Source organism: Scyliorhinus torazame, chromosome 18, assembly GCF_047496885.1.
Source record: "Scyliorhinus torazame isolate Kashiwa2021f chromosome 18, sScyTor2.1, whole genome shotgun sequence".
Classification (NCBI taxonomy): domain Eukaryota; kingdom Metazoa; phylum Chordata; class Chondrichthyes; order Carcharhiniformes; family Scyliorhinidae; genus Scyliorhinus; species Scyliorhinus torazame.
This window is the reverse complement of record NC_092724.1, coordinates 18,087,740-18,107,645: the sequence shown is the minus strand read 5'-3', so window position 1 is coordinate 18,107,645 and position 19,906 is coordinate 18,087,740. Positions and strand designations below refer to the sequence as shown.

At 49.4% G+C, this 19,906-nt stretch overlaps 1 protein-coding gene across 4 annotated transcripts in view; it reads left to right on the top strand.

The window, feature by feature from the left end:
• ncanb (neurocan b) overlaps positions 1–19,906 on the top strand; it is a 263,481-nt gene that overhangs the window by 57,629 nt on the left and 185,946 nt on the right. For all 4 annotated transcript variants that reach the window (XM_072482254.1, XM_072482255.1, XM_072482256.1 and 1 more), the window contains one exon: positions 15,961–16,040. In XM_072482254.1, coding sequence (XP_072338355.1) covers positions 15,968–16,040 — 73 coding nt within the window. In that variant the 5' untranslated portion in view covers positions 15,961–15,967. The remainder of the gene's footprint in view (positions 1–15,960; positions 16,041–19,906) is intronic.

The window sequence follows — 19,906 nt, the reverse complement described above, 5'->3', positions numbered from 1 at the left end:
GTAGCACCTTCCCCGGCCTTAACACATTGCAAAGTGTTGCATGGCTAAGGAAGAACCTTGTAGTCACTGTTGTAATGTTGGGAATTCAGCAACTAATTTGCGTCCAGCAAACTCCCCAAAATAGCAATGTGATGTTGACAAACTAGGTTGAAGGATAAATATCAGCCGAGGGCAGTCGGGAATGTTGCCCTGCACTGAGAGGGCAGGCAGGGCCTCGGCTTAATGTCTCCTCTGAAATTTGGCACCACCAACACTGCAGCACTCCCCCTGTCATTGTACTGGGAGTGACGGCCTAGATTCTGTGTTTTAAGACTTGAACCTACAATTTTCTGATCCAGAGGTGAGAGTTCTGTCCACTGTGCCACCGCTGACATACTGAACCAAAGTGTAACATAATTGGGCGGGATTCTCCCGCAATCAGTGGGATGGCCCAATGCTGGCGCCAAGAACGACGCGAACCACTCTGGCGTAAGGCCACCCGGAAGTTGCGGAATCCTCCGCACATCTTGGGGCTAGGCTGGCGCCGGAGGGGTTGGCGTCCTGCCAACCGGCGCCGAAGTGCCGCCGTGGTGCAACGCATGCACAGACCCGGCGGCTTGTCCTATCGAATGCGCAGGCGGTTCCTTCTCCGCACCGGCCATGGCGCAGCCCTACAGAGGCCGGCGCGGAGGGAAAGAGTGCCCCCATGGCACAGGCCCACCCGCAGATCGATGGGCCCTGATCGCGGGCCAGGCCACCGTGCCCCCCCCCCCCCCCCCTGTGGCCGGATCTTCCCACGCCCCCCCCCCCCCCCCGAGGACTCCGGTAGATGGCCTATCAGCCAGGTCCCGCCGTGATGGACCATGTCCATTTCACGCCGGCAGGACTGGCCGAAAATGGGCGGCCGCTCGGCCCATCGGGGCCCGGAGAATTGCCGGGAGGGGCCTGCTGCCAACGGCCCCCGACCGACGCAGCATGAACTCCGCCCCCGCCCGAACGCCGGCGCCGGAGAATATGGCAGCCGGCATCGGGGCGGGATTCGCACCGCCCCTCTGTGGATTCCCCAACCCGGCGGGGGTCGGAGAATCCTGTTGCATGTCTTTGTAAACCAAGTGTCGGAAATGACAGGTTCAGGAGGAAGCACTAGCGGCTTAAGCACTGACATCAGCAGAACTGCATGCAACAGTACATTAACCAGCATTAGTGATATTGGTGCTGGGACATTAAGGATCTTTGCCAGGTGGTTCATTGACCTCCAGTACAAATAAAACAGCTAGCATTCCGTGTCAGCCTTGGCACAGTTGGTAGCTCTTTTGACTCGATTCACAATTTTCTAGGTTCAACCCGTGGGCGTGGGTGCACCGCAGGCGGAGTGAAGGATCCCGCCGACGGAGAATTCCGCAGCAGGTCTGCCGCATCAGTGCAGCGTTGAGGGAGTGCTGCACCGTAGTGCTGGCTCCCGGGTGAGACCTTAAACTGAGGCCCCATCTGCCCTCTCTGATGGTCCTAATCCCACGGCCGCTATTTTGAAGAAGAGCTCAGGCGCACACCCCAGTGTCTTGACCGATATTTACCCCTCAATCAACATCTCGGAAACAGGTTATTCGGCCATTATCACATTGCTGTTTGTGGAACCTAGCTGTGCACAGCTCAGTTGCATTTCCTAACTTACAACAGGGTTTGCACTTCCAAAGTATCACGTTTGGCTGTAAAGCACTTTGTGGCATCCAGTGTTCGGGAAAGGCAGTATTTAAATATTAATCTTCCTTATTAACATTATAATTCCTTCTCCTCTGTTCCGCTTGTTTGCAAATTATGTACAATGGAGCTGGAGAAGCTTCCCCGTAGAGAAGCTTGGTTGATGGAATTGCGGATAGCGATGAGGACTGTCCGAGGATACAGCCGGATATAGATCAGTTGGAGACTTTGGCAGAGAGATGGCAGATGGAGTTTAATCCAGACAAATGTGAGGTTATGTGTTTTGGAAGGTCTAATACAGGCGGGAAATGTACAGTAAATGGCAGGATCCTGAAGAGTATTGATAGGCAGAGGGATCTGGGTGTACAGGTCCATAGGTCATTGAAAGTGGCAACGCAGGTGGAGAAGGTAGTCAAGAAGGTATACGGCATGCTTGCCTTCATCGCCGGGGCACTGAGTATAAAAATTGGCTGCAGCTGTATAGAAGCTTAGTTAGGCCACAGTGAAATTTAGAAGGTTTTAGGTTAGACGGGTAGCATGGTCAACGTGAGTTTGAACGGCCAAAGGGCCAGTTCCGGTGCTGTACTTTTCTTTGTTCTTTGTTCCTGTCCACTGTCTCTGGCAGGGATGGTCTTGATGGACCCAAGAGGCTTTTCTCAGTCCACTTGGTCGGCCATCTGATTGTGTATCGCTCACTAACCGTTTGCCAATGGGTCACGAGTGTCTTGGTTGAGGGCCACTCTCCGGAAGCCTGCAAAGCGCTGCAACGCCAAGGGACAGTCAGCCCCTGACATTCCTCCACGTGGAATGCCATGTTATCGGAAGCAGTTGTCAAGGCAGAAGCCAACTGCTTCCCCTCAGGAAAGAGCATGAAAATTCCCTCCTTCCCGAGGGGACAAATAGGGAGAGGGACAGCAATGTACCCGGCTGCCTCATCACCAAAAGAGGCAGGCTGAAATGGTTAGGTTGGGCACAAGTGACTCTACACCTCCCCCCCGTTGGCGGACTTGGGGCATTTCATCTCCAGCCTCACCCTGCACAATGGCCCGTTCCATATTTTCTAATCAAGGTGCTCTTGAAGAAAGATTTGCATTTAAAAAGCGACGCCCATGACCTCACAATGTTTGCGGCCAATTAAATATTTGAGAAGCGTGATCATTGTTGTAATGCAGGAAACACGGCAGAAAGTCTGGGCACAGCAAGCTCCCACAAAAAGCAACGTGATGATGGTCAGATAATCTGGATGGAGGGAAAATGTTCCCACCTAGGAAAAGATCACGAATGAGAGGGCACAAATTTTAAGTAATTAATAAAGGAAGAAAAAGTGGTATGAGAAATATATTTTTCAGCAGAGAGTGGTTAGGGTTTGAAATGCACTACCTGAGAGTGTGATGGAGGCAGATTTGATTGAAGCATTCAAAAGGGAATTAGACTGCTACCTGAAGAGGAAGGATCCGCGCGGGGAGAAGGCAAGGGAGCAGTACTAAGTGAGTTGTTCATTCGGAGGGCCAAATGGCCTCCTTCTGCATTGAACAAATTCTATGACATTCGGCATTTAATGATGTTGGTTACGGGCACACTGTGGAGGAATTGAATAACATTAAATAGCTGAAGTGTTTGAATATGAAATTAAATACCCTGACAGGTTTACGGAGAGCAATCATTCTCTGACCTTTGTGCTTGGCTGTGGGCTGTTGACATCTTGCATACAAACTAGGCCCTTGTCTTACCGTAGAGATTGTGGAAATTGGTACATGCTACATCGGCCTTTTGGGCATAGAGCTGGTGAAAAGCAATTTACTGATGCGATGGCCTGCATCAAATCTGTGCAGGCTTTGGACCCAATGGTAAACCTGTGCGGCCTTTTAAAAAAAGTACATTGGGGCCTACCCTCTGTTAGAGGGCCTACCCCATCGATAAACTGGTCAGTGGTGAGCTGGGGTAAAAATTCATCAGCCGTCCCAGCAACCACCGATCAAAGGGAAGAATTTTATGTGAAACCAGGAGTGACGGCCACAGTGCCAGTCACTCTGAGCATCAGGTCTAAACTTTGAACCCTGAATTTTCTCCCGTGTGCTCTTGCTCTGACCCTGTCGCTGCAACTTCCTCTCCAGCCCACCTTCTGACAACCGGGCAGCAATGGCGCTGAGGGGTCAATTATGCATCGCGCTCGGGGCACAGTGACAATCAGTGACAGGCCGTACGGGTGTGGTGAACGTGTTGTACTAACCATTCACCACTGTATCACATTGTATCACGCTGTTGCCCATGTGGGCTCCACCTATGGACCATTGTACTGTAATACACAGAATGTATCATGTTGGTGCCCCGTGGGCACCACCTCTGGCTCCACCCCCTTGAGGGGAGGTATAAAGAGCAGCTGCCCTGCAGGCGGCTCTCACTAGCAGAGCAGTCGCAGGCAGCCACTGTTCGAGTCGATTAAAGCCACTGTTCACTTCAACTCTGTCTCGCGTGAATTGACGGTCGCATCAACGGGGAACTGGGGCGAGATTCTCTGACCCCCCGCCGGGTCGGAGAATCGCCGGGGGCTGGCGTGAATCCCGCCCCCGCCGGTTGCCGAAGTCTCCGGCACCGGATAGTCGGCGGGGGCCGGAATCGCGGCGCGCCGGTTGGCGGGCCCACCCGCTCGATTCTCCAGCCTGGATGGGTCGAAGTCCCGCCGCTAAAATGCCTGTCCCGCCGGCGTAAATTAAACTACCTACCTTACTGGCGGGACAAGGCGGCGCGGGCGGGCTCCGGGGTCCTGGGGCGGGGGGGGGGCGATCTGGCCCCGGGGGGTGCCCCCACGGTGGCCTGGCCCGCGAACGGGGCCCACCGATCCGCGGGCGGGCCTGTGCCGTGGGGGCACTCTTTCCCTTCCGCCTCCGCCACGGTCTCCACCATGGCGGAGGCAGAAGAGACTCCCTCCAATGCGCATGCGCGGGAATGCCGTCAGCGGCCGCTGACGCTCCCGCGCATGCGCCGCCCGGAGATGTCATTTCCGCGCCAGCTGGCGGGGCATCAAAGGCCTTTCCCGCCAGCTGGCGGGGCGGAACTTCGCCCGGCGCCGACCTAGCCCCTCAAGGTTGGGGCTCGGCCCCCAAAGATGCGGAGGATTCCGCACCTTTGGGGCGGCGCGATGCCCGTCTGATTTGCGCCGTTTTGGGCGCCAGTCGGCGGACATCGCGCCGTTTCCGGAGAATTTCGCCCCAGATGTCTCTCAGGAGCAGGGAGTAAAAACCAGTCCCACTCCTGATTTCCTGCGCGTTGCAAGGCTTTATTTCAGGAGTCTGGGTTAGATTCCAAATCAATGCCCTCAGGGTTAAAAAGACATTTAGGTACTTCAAAAGGACAGGCTTGTCTTAATATCCCATGATATTGGAAGGGAGAGAGCCTGCAGAACAAACACAGGCAACTATGATGTGTCAAGTATTCATATATAACTGAAACACATCTCCTTGCAATAAACTAGGCCGTTAGATCTTCAATTACCTTTCACAAAGACATGGATTTTCTTTTTCTAATCTCTCGTTTTCTGAAGGGATTATTTTTTTCTGGTAAATTCCGACAGCTTTGCCCATCAGTCCTTTTTGATGCTGGAGGCCACGCAGCGAACCCTCTTTGATTGAGGGAGGAAAGTGGGCGAGAAAGTTTTAGGGACAATCCCAGCGCCCAGGAGCCGGGCAGCTGAAGGCACGGCCGCCAGTGGTGGAGGGATTGAAGTCGGGGATAGTCAAGAGGCCAGAACTGAATGAGCACTGAGATCGCGGAGGTTGTTCAGACTGGAGAGTCGGAGAGGGGAGCAAAGCCCGGAAGGGGATTATTGAGTTAGGGAGGGGCGAGATCATGGAGAAAGTTCGAGAGATCGGGAGGAGCATCAACTCATTGCTCAGTCTGCCTGCCGTTTTGGTCTCCTTATCTAAGAAAGGATATATTCACCACAGATGGAGGACAGCAAAGTTTCACCAGACTGATTCCTGCGGTGGCAGGATTGCTGCATGAGGAGAGATTGGATCAGCCGGGCCTGTGGTCACTGGAATTCTGTCAGGGCTGGACAGGTTGGATGCAGGGACGTAGTTTCCTCTGGCTCGGGGTCTAGAACAAGGGGTCACAGTCTCAGGATACAGGAGAGGCCATTTAGGACTGAAATGAAGAGAAACCTCTTCACACAGAGGGTGGGGAACCAATGGAATTCTCTACCACAGAGGGCTGTGGAGGCCAAATCACTGAATATATTTAAGAAGGAAATAGATTTTTTTTATTCGTTCAGGGGCTCTGGGTGTCGCTGGCTGGGTCAACATTTATTGCCCATCCCTAATGGCCCTCCAACCGAGTGGCTTGCTAGGCCATCTCAGAGGGCATTTAAGAGTCAACCACATTGTCGTGGGTCTGGAGTCACATGTAGGCCAGACCGGGTAAGGACGGCAGATTTCTCTCCCTGAAGGACATTAGTGAACCAGATGGGTTTTTACAACAATCGCCAATTAGACTTTTATCGAATTCAAATTTCACCATCTGCCCTGGTGGGATTCGAATGCGGTTCCCAGAGCATTACCCTGGGGCTCTGGATTACTAATCCAGGGACAATACCACAACACCACTGCCTCCCCAAACTTTCTCCACTCTGAAGGTGTCAAGGTGCAATATAGCGTTGAGATAGATGACCAGCCATGATCAGACTGAATGGTGGAGCAGGCTCGATGGGTTGAATGGCCTACTCCTGCTCCTATTTTCTAAAGCCTATTTGCTTTCTTCATGTACACATTTCTATCAGGTTCTCTAGGATGCAAGAGAACCGGGTCCAACATGGCACCCCTTACATACCCAGGGGCACCAATCCTGGTTGTGCTGTTTCCCCAGCACCCCGAGCTGAGATTAGCAGGGACTAAACTGGGCACCGTCTCCAGGTACCAATGTGGAAGCGTTAAAGAAGTTGTGGGATCTTGCTGTGTGCAGTTCGGCTGCCACGTTTCCTACGTTACTACAGCCCCCACTTTAGCTAGATTTGCTTTGTAGTTTCACAGTCCTTCATTGGATGACAGAATTATAATCATAGAATCCCCACAGTGCAGAAGGAGGCCATTCGGCCCATCGTGTCTGCACCGACCCTCCGAAAGAGCACCCCCACCCAGGCCCACTACGCCACTCCATCCCCGCAGCCCCGTAACCTAACCTACACATCTTTGGACATTAGGGGCAATTTAGCACGTCCAATCTACCTAATCTTTGGTCTGTGGGGAAACCGGAACACCTGGAGGAAGCCCTCGCAGAGACGGGGCGAATGTGCAAACTCCGCACAGGCAATCACCGAAGGCTGGAATCGAACACAGGTCCCTGGCGCTGTGAGGCAGCAGGGCTACCCACTGAGCCACCATGCCGCCTGAAGCAAAACTACATTTGACCTCCGGGTTCAGGGTCTTGATTGCCATCAAGCCACCTTAGTTGCGTCTGAGGGCTTTGGATGAAAATAGGATCAGGGCTTGATTGTGATGCACACCCCAGCCAAATGTTTAGCTGACACTCAAGATCGGGGCTCATTTGGGAATCAGTCACTTGGGTACCGGACGTTTGCTGGGCTTGTCTGTGGGTGAGACAGAGGATGGGACTAAAATTGACATAATAATAATTCTAAAACAAATATCTTCTCGGAAACAGCAAAGTGGGCAACGTGCAGTGACCTGAAATGTTAACGGGCCGGGCAGGCATCTCTTTGCGAAGTGAGATCTGCGACGCCGCTTCGAGCTGCTGCAGTTGTGTCGTGTGACAGCGTGAGACAGAATTAAAATTGCGCTATTTCGACCCAAAAAACAATTCCACACATCCCAGTTATTCCCCACAGACTCTGTTACAACCTGGCTGTTTCAGAGCATTCCATGTTTTATAAACCTCTGCTCTGTAAGTTTAATTGGCTGGCACTGGACAGTTAGGAAAAGTTGGCGATTAGTTCAACTCTAACTTATGTGTTAAAATTTGGGGCCAACCCACAGACAAAGACAGTCACTAAAGCTCACTCGCTGCCCATTTCTTTAGAATCAGGGCCCCAGCAATTAATCACAAATTATTACTATCATTCATTTTCTTTTCCACGGAGAATGTTTTGGGTCTTGTTAGGACTGAGGTCATTTGCTGACCTTTTATTTCAACCAGTTTTTCTCCCCCTCTTGCCTAAAGATTGATCCTAATTATGGGTGTTGGCACCGGGCAGCCTCAAGCACTTCCCGTGCTCGCCTACATGGGTTCCCAGTCCAGCAACATTTCTATTTTAAAATTCTTATCCTTTTTTTCAAATCCCTCTGTTACTTCTCTGCTCCCAATCTCTGGAATCTCCTCCAGCCCAATACCTCTTCGAGATCTCTACTCCCCTCTAATTCTGGCCTCTAGCTCATCCCTTCTTTAAAAACAGTTTAGAGTATCCAATTGTTTTTTTTTCCAATTAAGAGGCAATTTAGCGTGGCCAATCCACCTACCCTGCACATCTTTTTGGGTTGTGGGAGTGAGACCCATGCAGACACGGGGAGAATGTGCAAACTCCCCACAGACAGTGGGCTGTGATCGAACCCGGGGCCTCGGCGCTGTAGGCAGCAGAGCTAACCACTGAACCATCGTGCCACCTACTCTTGCTCATCCCTGACCTTAGCCCCGAGCTTTGGGAATTGCCTTCCTAAACCTCTCTCACTCTTTCTCTCCTCCTTTGAGATGCTGTTTAACGCCTATCACTTTGACCAAACTTTTGGTCTAGTGTCTCTTTTTGTGGCTCGCTGTTGAATACTGTCTGACAATCGTTCCTTTGAAGTGCCTTGGAATTCTTGACTACATTGAAGGTGCTATATAAATGCGAGTTGTTGTCGTCGTCGAAAGAAGGAATACCGTGCATTTAGATAGTGCCTTTCACCACCTCAGAGCCTCCCCAAAACACTTTATGGCAAATTAGCTACTTTCGAACATAGAACATACAGTTCAGATGGAGGCCATTTGGCCCATCGAGTCTGCACCAACCCACTTTAAGCCCTCACTTCCACCCTATCCCCATAACCCAATAACCCCCTCCTAACCTTTTGGACACTAAGGGCAATTTAGCATGGCCAATCCACCTAACTTGCACGTCTTTGGACTGTGGGAGGAAACCGGAGCACCCGGTTGAAACCCACACAGACACGGGGAGAACGTGCAGACTCCGCGCAGACAGCGACCCAGTGGGGAATTGAACCTGGGACCCTGGCGCTGTGAAGCCACAGTGCTATCCACTTGTGCTACCCCAAAGTGTAGTCACTGTTGTATTGTTGGAAACGCAGCCATTTGGGCACAGTAAGCTCCCACAAAGAGCAATGTGACAATGACCCAGATCATCTGTTTCTGGTTATGTTGGTCAAGTGATAAATATTGGCATGGACATTAGGGACAACTCCCATGCTCTTCTTCAAATAGTGCCATGCGATCTTTTACGACGGTTTAACGTCACATCTGAACGGCAGCATCTCAGGCAGTGCAGCGCCGGAGTAGCCATTGTGTGCTCCATTCTCTGCCCAGTGTTGACCCACTCAGAGATGGCCAACATGGCTTACAGCGCAGGAGGAGGCCATTCTTCCCGCTCTGGCTGTGCCAGCCCCTGGCCAATTGCTCCCAATCTCGTTCCTTTCCCATAGCCTTGCCATTTTTTCATTTTTAATTATTGATTCAGTTTACTTTCTAAAAGTTATGAAAGTTCTAAAAGTTCATTGCAACTCTCCTCGCTCTGAAGGATAATTGAAGAAAGGTCCTGAATATTAATTTATTTTTACATAGGGTCACTGTGTTATTACAACACAGAAAGAGGACATTCAGCCCATTGAGTCCATGTAGTTCCTTGAGCAGTTCTATGCATTATCTCGGTAGCTCTTCAAATATGCCTCCCTAATTGTCCATCCAATTTCCTTTTGAAATCATTGCCTCTGCTTCTGCCACCCTCATCTGCAGCTGGTTCCAGATCATGTTTTTCTTCACATTTGTCCCTGTATTTATTTCCCCACATCTTAAATCTGTGTCCCCTAACTTTTTTAACCACCAGTTAATAGCTTTGCTTTGTCTGCCTTATCCAAACCTGTCCTAATCTCTTGTGCGTCTCTATCAAATCCCCACTAAATCTCCTTTGATCCATGTAGAACAACTCCAGCTTCTCCGACCTAACCTTGCAGCTAACATCCATGAAATAATTCTGGTAAAACCTCCTTTGCACCCTGGAGGACCCTTGCATCCTTCTGAAAATGTGCTGTCTGGTGTTTAGTGTTAGCCCATCGACAATGTTTCGCCCTCTTATCCCGCTCTTTCCCAACAGCACAGGTGGTCTCAAGTAACGTTCAGCATGTGGCCATCAGTTTGAACGTATTCTGACACTCAGATAGTCCCACTTCTAATTGGATATCTGGCCCTCTAGTGTAGGATCCGTTTACTCCTGCGTCGGTTGTTCTTACTGGGAGCCCGTTCCACACTCGCTGCGCAAGGCGCACGGAGGGAGAGAGCGGGAGAACTTTCCCTCCCATCATTTATACACTGACGTCCATTTGAAGTCATCGCTGTCAGAATGCACTACATGTTGGAGAAGCAATACTTTCATTTCTGTAGTCTCCACCTTCCCTCCTATAGGCAGATGAAGTACAGTTTTTTCCAAGGTGCCTAGCGTGCAAGTGGTTAGGTATTGGAATGCACTGGCACAGTGGTAAGCACTGCTGCCTCACAGCACCGAGGACCTTGGTTCGATCCTGGCCCCGGGTCACTGTCCGTGTTGAGTTTGCACATTCTCTCCATGTCTGCGTGGGTCTCACCCCCACAACCCAAAGATGCGCAGGGTAGGTGAATTGACCACACTAAATTGACCCTTAATTGGAATTTTTAAAAAACAGAAAAAAAGGAATTGGAAAGTACTGACTGCCAGCTATATAGATTCAACAGTGGCCTTCCAAAGAAATGAGATAAATACATGAATGAGAATTAATTGTTGAGATAAGACGAAAGAGGGGGATTGCAGTGATAAGGGGGGAGTGGCATTGTTGTTTGAAAGAGCTGGTCTTGACACGATGGGCTGAATGGCATCCTTCTGATCTGCATTATTCTATGATCACATGTGGTTCAGTTGACACCACCCTCGTCTCCGAGTGATAAGCTTCTGGGTTGGTCCCACAAAAATCATTATTTAAAAAAATTTTTTTTTTCAAGTACCCAATTCATTTTTTCCAATTAAGGGGCAATTTAGCGTGGCCAATCCACCTAGCCTGCATATCTTTGGGTTGTGGGAGCGAAACCCACGCAAACACGGGGAGAATGTGCAAACTCCACACGGACAGTGACCCAGGGCCGGGAGCGAACCTGAGACCTTGGCGCCGTGAGACAGCAGTGCTAACCACTGTGCCACCGTGCTGCCCTGGGTCCCACAAAAAATCATGGCTGACTTTCCAGTGGAGCGCTGCGGGAGGACAGATGGGAGGTTAAACCGAGGCCCTGACTTCTCTCTCCCCGGTACATTTAAAAGATGCCGTTGTGCTGCTTTGAAGAGGTAAAGGGGAGTTGTTGCTGGTGTCCCGGCCAATACTGAATCCTCACTTATCATCATAAAAGCACAAAGCCTGGTCATTAGCACATTGTGGGATTTTGCTATCTGCCAATTGGCTGACTGCATCTCAAAATCACTTCATTTATACTCTTTACTGTGAATCACTTTGGGATGCCTGGTAGTTGTGATAAACAAGGTCTTTCTTTTTACGCGACACAGTTCGGAACAGTTTGGCAACCGTTTCGATTGGCGAGTAAGCCAGTTTTCTTGAGGAATTGGGTCGTCATAGCCAAACTCTGGAAATACATCGTTCCCTCTCTCTTTTGCTGTCCCTGTCCAGGTGGCGCGGTTGTCCAGTGAGCTAGAGATCTCGGGCGGAATCTTACCATACATTTTCAAAGTGTCAGGTTCTGACTGAACGTCGGGCTGTAGCTCTCCAGCTGCACAGACCAGGTTTCACTGCACATCTTGAGCCTCTCGAAAGAAAACAAATGAGTGGGCGGGGTGTACGGCCTGGTGGGGCGGGGCTGATAGAGCCGATTGGGGCACTATCTTTAAAGGACGTCACGATCAGAACTGAACATCAACATCCTGCCTCCACTCTCCCCACCATGGAAATATCGTCAGCGCCCCCCCCATCAGTGCCTACAAGTCCCCCCCTCAAAGACATTGGCCCCCTCCTCCCCTCCCCTCACCACACGTAACAGGAAAGCCGCACCAGCCCCAGAGGGCCTGCCCCTGGCACTGCCCTCTGGCACAGGTTGGCACAGTGCCGACCTGGCATTGTCACCCTGGCAGTGCCGCATTGTGCCAGGGCAGTGCCAGCTGGCAGTACATGGGCTCTGCCCAGTCATGTTCTCGCCCCTATGGGCTACCTACCTCTGTGCCCTGGAGAGACCCCTTTGACTGAATCTCATTTTTAAGAAAGCTGTTGTAAACCTTACCAATGTGACGTCACTTTGTCGAGGTTTGAATATTCAATGGTGGGGGTGGAGGGGGCTGGCTAATCATATTCAAATTTATTGACTTCCATTAAGTGACATCACCGACGAAGGGCGGGTCAAATCGGGAAATGCGCTATCTCTGGAGAGAATCGCTGAAAATTCCCCCCCCCCCCCCCCCACCGACTCTGCCTCCTTCCTCATGGACCCTTCACTTCTTCCTTGGTGTATGGGTGAAGACGAGGCCCAAAGGGGTGTCATAATATACACATCAGTATATGATGGTGCAGAGACACACACTGACTGACACACTGCAAGACCAATCAACGCACACATCACAGCAGCCAATCACCAGTTAGGGCACTGTCACTATAAAGCCAGAGGACACTAGTTTTCCCGCTCGTTCGGGATGCAGCCTCTGAGACAGACAGAGCCCGCAGTCAGTAGCACAAACATCCACCATGTGCTAGCAGTATAGGCTGGTCAGGTTAGGCATAGGTCTTCAGTCAATCTAACATGGTGTCGACCCACAGTGCAAGTATGTTTAACAGCTCTTAGTTAAATAAAATAGAGTTGTACTATTACAAGTGTTGGTAGCCTGTCTATGTTACTGCTAAGGTAAATGCAGTCCCCACAGATCCAGAGTACCCAACACATCAAGGGGCAAAACCATAAAATCGATGGCAGACTGTTCAGGAGAGAAGTTGGGAAACACTCCTTCAAGGATGGTAAAAGTGTGGCATTCTCTCCCACAAAAAGCAGTAGATGCTAGCTCAATTAACAAGTTAACAATTTAACATCTGAGTTTGATAGATGTTTATTAGCCCAGGCTTAAAGAAACATTGAGTTATAAGAACATAAGAACTAGGAGCAGGAGTAGGCCATCTGGCCCCTCGAGCCTGCTCCACCATTCAATGAGATCATGGCTGATCTTTTGTGGACTGAGCTCCACTTTCCGGCCCGAACACCATAACCCTTAATCCCTTTATTCTTCAAAAAACTATCCATCTTTATCTTAAAAACATTTAATGAAGGAGCCTCTACTGCTTCACTATGATACAGGTCAGCTATTATCTCTTCCAATGGTGGAACGGGTTCGAGGGGCTGAATGGCCACTGCTTGTTCCTATGTCCCTAATTGCCCCATATGAATTGAGCTCAGGGACAACTCATCTCAATTCCAAATAACTTAGCCACATTACGAATAGTATCCAGTGTTTGACAGCTTGCTTCGGAAAGGCTCGAAGAGTGGTTGGCAGGGGAACTGGGAAATGTCACAATGATGGATTGAAGATTTTCAATTGAAGGTGCAGTTGGCACACATGGAAGAGGAGCGGGATTGGGAAAAGGGGACCTTTCTTCTCTGTGCTACGTGAATTTAATTGTTGATCATTTCTGTGTGAAATGTGCTGCTTACTGGTGAGGGAATGTTTAATGCCTGTCCCTCCTAGTTGGGTATCCTTATACCAATGTGGCTGGTTTCATGGTGCCAGCCCATATATGTATCGCCAGATTTATTCCATTCACTTTTACAAGTTACGCTCCTGGAATTCAAACTCACAACCTTTAATTGTTGGTCGTGTCCCATGACATGCCCTGTTGCACCCTGACTGGATTTTATTTAGGGATTGATAGGGAAAAGCAATCCCCACTGGTGAAAGGATCGAGAGCGAGAGGGCACAGACTTAACCAATGGAGCCACAAGGAGACCCTTTCCCACGCAGTGAGTGGTTAAGGTCTGGAGTGCACTGTGTGAGAATGTGGCGGAGGCAGCTTCACTCGAGGCATTCCTAAGGGAATTAGGTTATTATCTGAAAAGAAAGAATGCGCAGGGACAAGGGGAGAAGGCGGGACCAGGACACTCCATGAATTGCTCACTCGGAGAGCTGGGGTAGACACCTTGGGCTGAATGGCCCCCTTCTACGCTGTAACAGTTCTGTGTTTTTGTTACACATCATCACAGTAAGAACAGGATTCATCATCTGCGACAAAGCTGCCTTGCTTAACCATTCCCACAAAACATTGATGAAGCCCTGTAATGTTTGCTGCCTTTTCCCCCTTGATTTGTTGCGCTATTATTTGACAGTAATGGTGAGCACAATCGGCCTGGCCGGGATTTTCCGTTGCCAGTCCGTCCCACTACCGTTGCGAGCGAGGACGGAGAATTTGGTGCTCAGCCAAACCTCCCATTAATGGCAGTGGGACCGGAGATCCCCGTTGCCGTGAACGGATGGAGAATCCTGCCTGCTGTCATTAGTTTTGCATGACAGCCCCTCTGGGGGTTGTGCTGATTTTAACTGTATACGTTCTGGAGAAGGGTCATACTGGGGGCGGGGGGGGGGGGGGGGGAAGGCGGGGTCAGGGTATTGAACTTGATGATCAGCCATGATCGTAATGAATGGCAGAGCAGGCTCAAAGGGCCGAATGGCTTCCTCCTGTTCCTATAATTTCTAAGTTTCTGTCCGGACCTGAAACAGATTCTCTGGTCCCCCAGCCGAGTGTTTCTCGACAGCAGGCCGGTCGCTGACGGCGGGATTCTATCCTTGTGCCTCTTGTCAATGGGATTTCCCATTGAAACCACCCCATGCCGTTGGGCAACCCACTGGCCGGGGTGCACCGCCAGCGAGAAAAATTGATCCCGATGATTGGAGAATTCCGGCCTCTGTCTCTCTCAGATTTCTAGCATTCCCAGTATTTTGCTTCTATCTGATTTTAAATGGCCTCTCTTCTTAGGGCAACATTCCTGCCCATTTCAAAGCTTCAACCCACATTGGTTCCCTCCAATATTCCCCATTTGCAACCACCTTGGGATATTTTACAACATTAAGGACACTATATAAATGCTAATTGTTATATGTCACATAGAACATAGAACATAGAACATACAGTGCAGAAGGAGGCCATTCGGCCCATCGAGTCTGCACCGACCCACTTAAACCCTCACTTCCACCCTATCCCCATAACCCAATAACCCCTCCTAACCTTTTTTGGTCACTAAGGGTAATTTAACATGGCCAATCCACCTAACCTGCACGTCTTTGGACAGTGGGAGGAAACCGGAGCACCCGGAGGAAACCCACGCAGACACGGGGAGAACGTGCAGACTCTGCACAGACAGTGACCCAGCGGGGAATCGAACCTGGGACCCTGGCACTGTGAAGCGACAGTGCTATCCACTTGTGCTACCATGCTGCCCTACATGTATGTGTTTATAAATATATATATGTTTGTGCTCATGCGCACGCATATCTGGGTCTGGGTGGGGTTTACCTTGTATAACAATCGACATGGCCAGAATGGTCTCCTGGTTTCAATAACTTGATAGCAATTTAAAATCGGAGTTTGACAGGGTAAGACTGGAAATTTTCATATTTTCCATTTCCCACAATTGGCTATTTAGAAATAAAAACCCGTATCCTTTGCACCTCTCAGGTGGTCACGTAAATTTTTGGGTGGGTAGGGGAGTGTGTTGATATTGTGATGTTCAGGACATTGTCGTAGCTGCATGGGCCTAGGGGTCTTTTACTGTTTGTCACTGTTCATCTGTCTAACTGTTTCCGTTGCCTCTCCTGCAGTGAAGTTGCGACCAGTAAACTGTGCTCCAAGCCTCTGAAATATTTATTGTGCGGTGTCTGATGTTTCAGAGCTGGTGGGGGACCGAGGGAGGGGAGGATGGGCGGGGGGTGGGGGGAGGAGTGGGGGGGGGGGGGGCAGGGCTAGAGAGAGCGAGCTCACCAAAGAGGCAGTCAGTTCCACAAGCAGCTATCCATTGAGCCTTTTGGTAACAATCACCAGAGAAACCTTCTCTTTCTTCTTTCAGGTTAAGCATGCTCCATGTACCTCTTCACATCGCCTGGCTCTGCCTCTGCTTGGTTCCTGCTGCATCTCCGCACAAGACAGGTAGGATTACGACTTACACTTTGGTGCAGGGCACATGCTCATGGGTACGTCGAGTTCAGCATCTCTCAGATTTCAAGAAATTCTCTTTCGCGGACTCTTACTGGCCTGTTTGCACTGAGCCAGTCTTCAGAAACAAATAAATTGCAATTCCATTATGTCTTTCACAGGCTCAGCATGCCCCCCCCCCAAGTGTTTTGCAGCCAATGAATACTTTAGAATTGTAGTCAATACTGCAATGCAGGAAACCCAGCAGCCAATTGATGCACAGCAAGCTCTCACAGACTGGGATGGTTTAGCACAGTGGGCTAAACAGCTCCCACAGACTGGGCTGGTGTAGCACAGTGGGCTAAACAGCTGGCTTGTAATGCAGAACAAGGTTAGCAGGTTAGCAGTGCGGGTTCAATTCCCGTACCGGCCTCCCCGAACAAGCGCCGAAATGTGGCGACGAGGGGCTTTTCACAGTAACTTCATTGAAGCCTACTGGTGACAATAAGCGATTATTATTATTATTATTATTATTATTATTATTATTATTATTATTATTATTATTATTATGAAATAAATAATCAGATAATCAATGTTGGGTGCCGGTTGAGGGTAATTATTTACCAGGAGGGAGGTCTTGTGGCCCAGTGCTAGTGCCCCTATCTTTTTGCCAGGCTCCAGTCCAATGCCAGGACTTGTTGGCCATGGAAGGAGCATTTATTATGTGGTTCAACAGGTTGATAATCAGCTTAGGAATCCTTCCATCACTTCCCCACTGTTCCCCAAAGGGAAAACAGTTTGAGTGTGTGTGAAGACAAAAAAAGCACCAGGACATGTAGGAAACTCTCCTCTGGATGCTGGGGGATCTTTTATATCCTGGGAGGGCGGTTTAACTTTAATGTCTCACCCAAAACATGGCACCTCCAACAGTGTCAGCCTATATTTTGTGCTTAACTCGCTGCATCTGTCCAAAGGATGGATGCCAGATCCCATAGCACAATTTCAAGGAGGAGGAGGGGAATCGTCTCTGGTGTCCTGACCAATATTAATCCCTCATCCAACATCACAAAAACAGATTATCGCGTTGTTCTCACATCGATGTTCGTGGGAGCTTGCTGTGCACAAAATTGGCTGCTGTGTTTCTTATATTACAACAGCGTGCACACTTCAAAAAGCACTTTGAGAGGCTCTGAAGTCGTGAAAGATGCTAAATCAATGAAAATTATTAACCCTTTCCTGTGGAACTTTTCTGGAGCACTCGATAATGCTTCTAGGCAGGAAGAGGTCCTGTTGATGCTATATTAACTGTCTTGGAAGGTACAAAGACTTTCTAGGTTGGCGCAAAAGTCTAAAGATTCACACGGTAGAACGGCAAAAGATCATCGTCAAAGCATACATGTGGATAATTCAGCCAAATAAATCATTCACTTGATCCAACAGTGCAGCCTGATCTTTAGTGAAACTAATAAATTTGCGTCAAGGGTTTAAATTGCGATATTCTAAAGAGTTGGATTGCACTGTCCAGGAAGGCATTATGGGCGAGTTGATCTCCACTTCTGCAGCACGGCATAAAGTTTCACACTTCTTATCTTACGCTTTAATCACAAATCTTCAGGATTTTGTGGCATTATATATTACCCTAGCTAGTACTAAATTATATTGCATCTCGTTAAACCTCAGCTAGCATCAGTTGCCAGCTTGTCCATTCTGCATTATCCCTGGAGAAATATGAGTTATTGGAATCACAGAATCATAGAATTCCTACAGTGCAGAAAGAGGCCATTTGGCCAATCAAGTCTGCACCGACCTTCTGAAAGACCACCCTACCTAGGCCCACTCCCCATAAACCATGTAACCCCACCTAACCTTTGAACACTAAGAGACAATTTATCATGGCCAATCCACTTGACCTGCACATCTTTGGACCGTGGGAGGAAACCGGAGCACCCGGAGGAAACCCACGCAGACACGGGGATAAATTGCAAACTCCACACGGACAGTCATCAGAGGCCGGAGTCGAACCTGGGTTCCTGGTGCTGCGAGGCAGCAGTTCTAACCACTGTGCCACCGTGTTGCCCTTCCTGTCTCCCTCGTTCAATAATTTTTTCCTTTATTGCCTCACGGGTGTAAGGCCAGCATTTATTGCCCCTCCCTAATTGCCCCGAGGGGTCAGTTAAGAGTCAACCACGTTGCTGTGCATCTGGAGTCATATGTAGGTCATACCAGGTAAGGATGGCAGATTTCCGTCCCTGAAGGACATTAGTGAACCAGATGTTTTTTTTTTAACAACAATAGACAATGATTTCATGGTCATCATTAGATCTTTAATTCCAGATATTTTATTGAGTCTAATCGCTGGGGTTCGAACCCATGTCCTCAGGCCATTATCCTGGGTCTCATTATTACTAGTCCAGTGACAATACCACTATGTACCCACCTCCCACTAATTACCCTTCAAACTGAGTGACTTTCTGGACCATTCCAGATTGACCCACATTGCCATGTTGTCTGGGGTCACATGTAGGCCTGACCAGCTAAGGATGCAGCGAACCAGATGGGGTTTTTACCACAACCAGTGACAGCTTCGCGGTCGCCATTACTGACATGAGCTTCATATTTCAGTTTTTTTCCTCCGTATTATTAATTGGATTTAATCGGCCATGGTGGGATTTGATCCCAGGTCCCCTGCGCACTGGCCTGGGTCTCTGGGTTACTAGTCCAGTGACATTGCCACCATCTCCCTCCAATCATTCAACTGAATGACTTGTCATCCCGATTGATAAAGTGTCGGACCAACCAACTTCCAGTTGATGGGTTCATTTTATTTTTTCTTGTGCGTCACGGTGGCACAGTGGTTATCACTGCTGCCTCACTGCGCTTGGGACCCGGGTTTGATTCCGACTTTGGGTGACTGTCTGTGCGGAGTCTGCACTTTCCCCTAGCATCTGCGTGGGTTTCCTCCGGGTGCTCCCGTTTCCTCCCACAGTCCAAAGATGTGCAGATTAGGTACTAAATTGCCCCTTAGTGTCCAAAAGGTTAAACTGGGTTACGGGGAGAGGGCGGGGACGTGGGCCTAGATGGGGTGCTCTTTCGGAGGGTCAGTGCAGACTCGATGGGCTGAATGGCCTCTTTCTGCACTGTAGGGATTCTATGATTCTATGATTAACGAGAGATGGGAAAAGCTGGAGACCATTCACCCCTCTAACCTGTACTCCAATTCAATTAGGTCCGGATCTTAACTCTATTTACCCATCTTTGTTCTGTATCTCTTGCTCTGCAAAAATCTGTTCTTGAACATATCAGTTGACCCAATATAGAAGAGAGGGAGACCCTGAATTAGCATAAAAAGCAACCTGAATTCACTACTTCCTCCACTTGTTGGCCAATACAAACATGATGGGCTGAATGGCCTCCTCCTGTGCTGGAAATTTTGATGATTTCAGCCAAGTGGCCTCACTCTAATTTTAAGAATATTCCCTCTTGTTTTGGCTTCCCCCAACCAGCGGAAACAGTTCTCCTGTGTCCATTTTATCGAATCCCTTTATCATTTTAGACACCTCGATTAACTCATCCCTCAACCATCTAAACTTAACGAAACCCAAGAGTGGCATCGGCCACCATGCTCGTAGTCTAAGCCTTCATGGTTAATATAACTTTCCTGAGACCCTGAACTCCAGGAGGGGTCTGACATTGTCTCTGCACATCTGGGGCATTGTAACTTGTTATAGGCAACCTGAGGGTCAGCGTATGTGCTCTCTACTACTACCATGTTCTGCATGCTCTTGGCATGGTTCCTGGCTTCTAATATGCTTGACCTACCATGCCCAGACAGGCTGTAGTCTTACTCTGGTACCTGCTTCAAAATGGTTTGTTAGCACTAT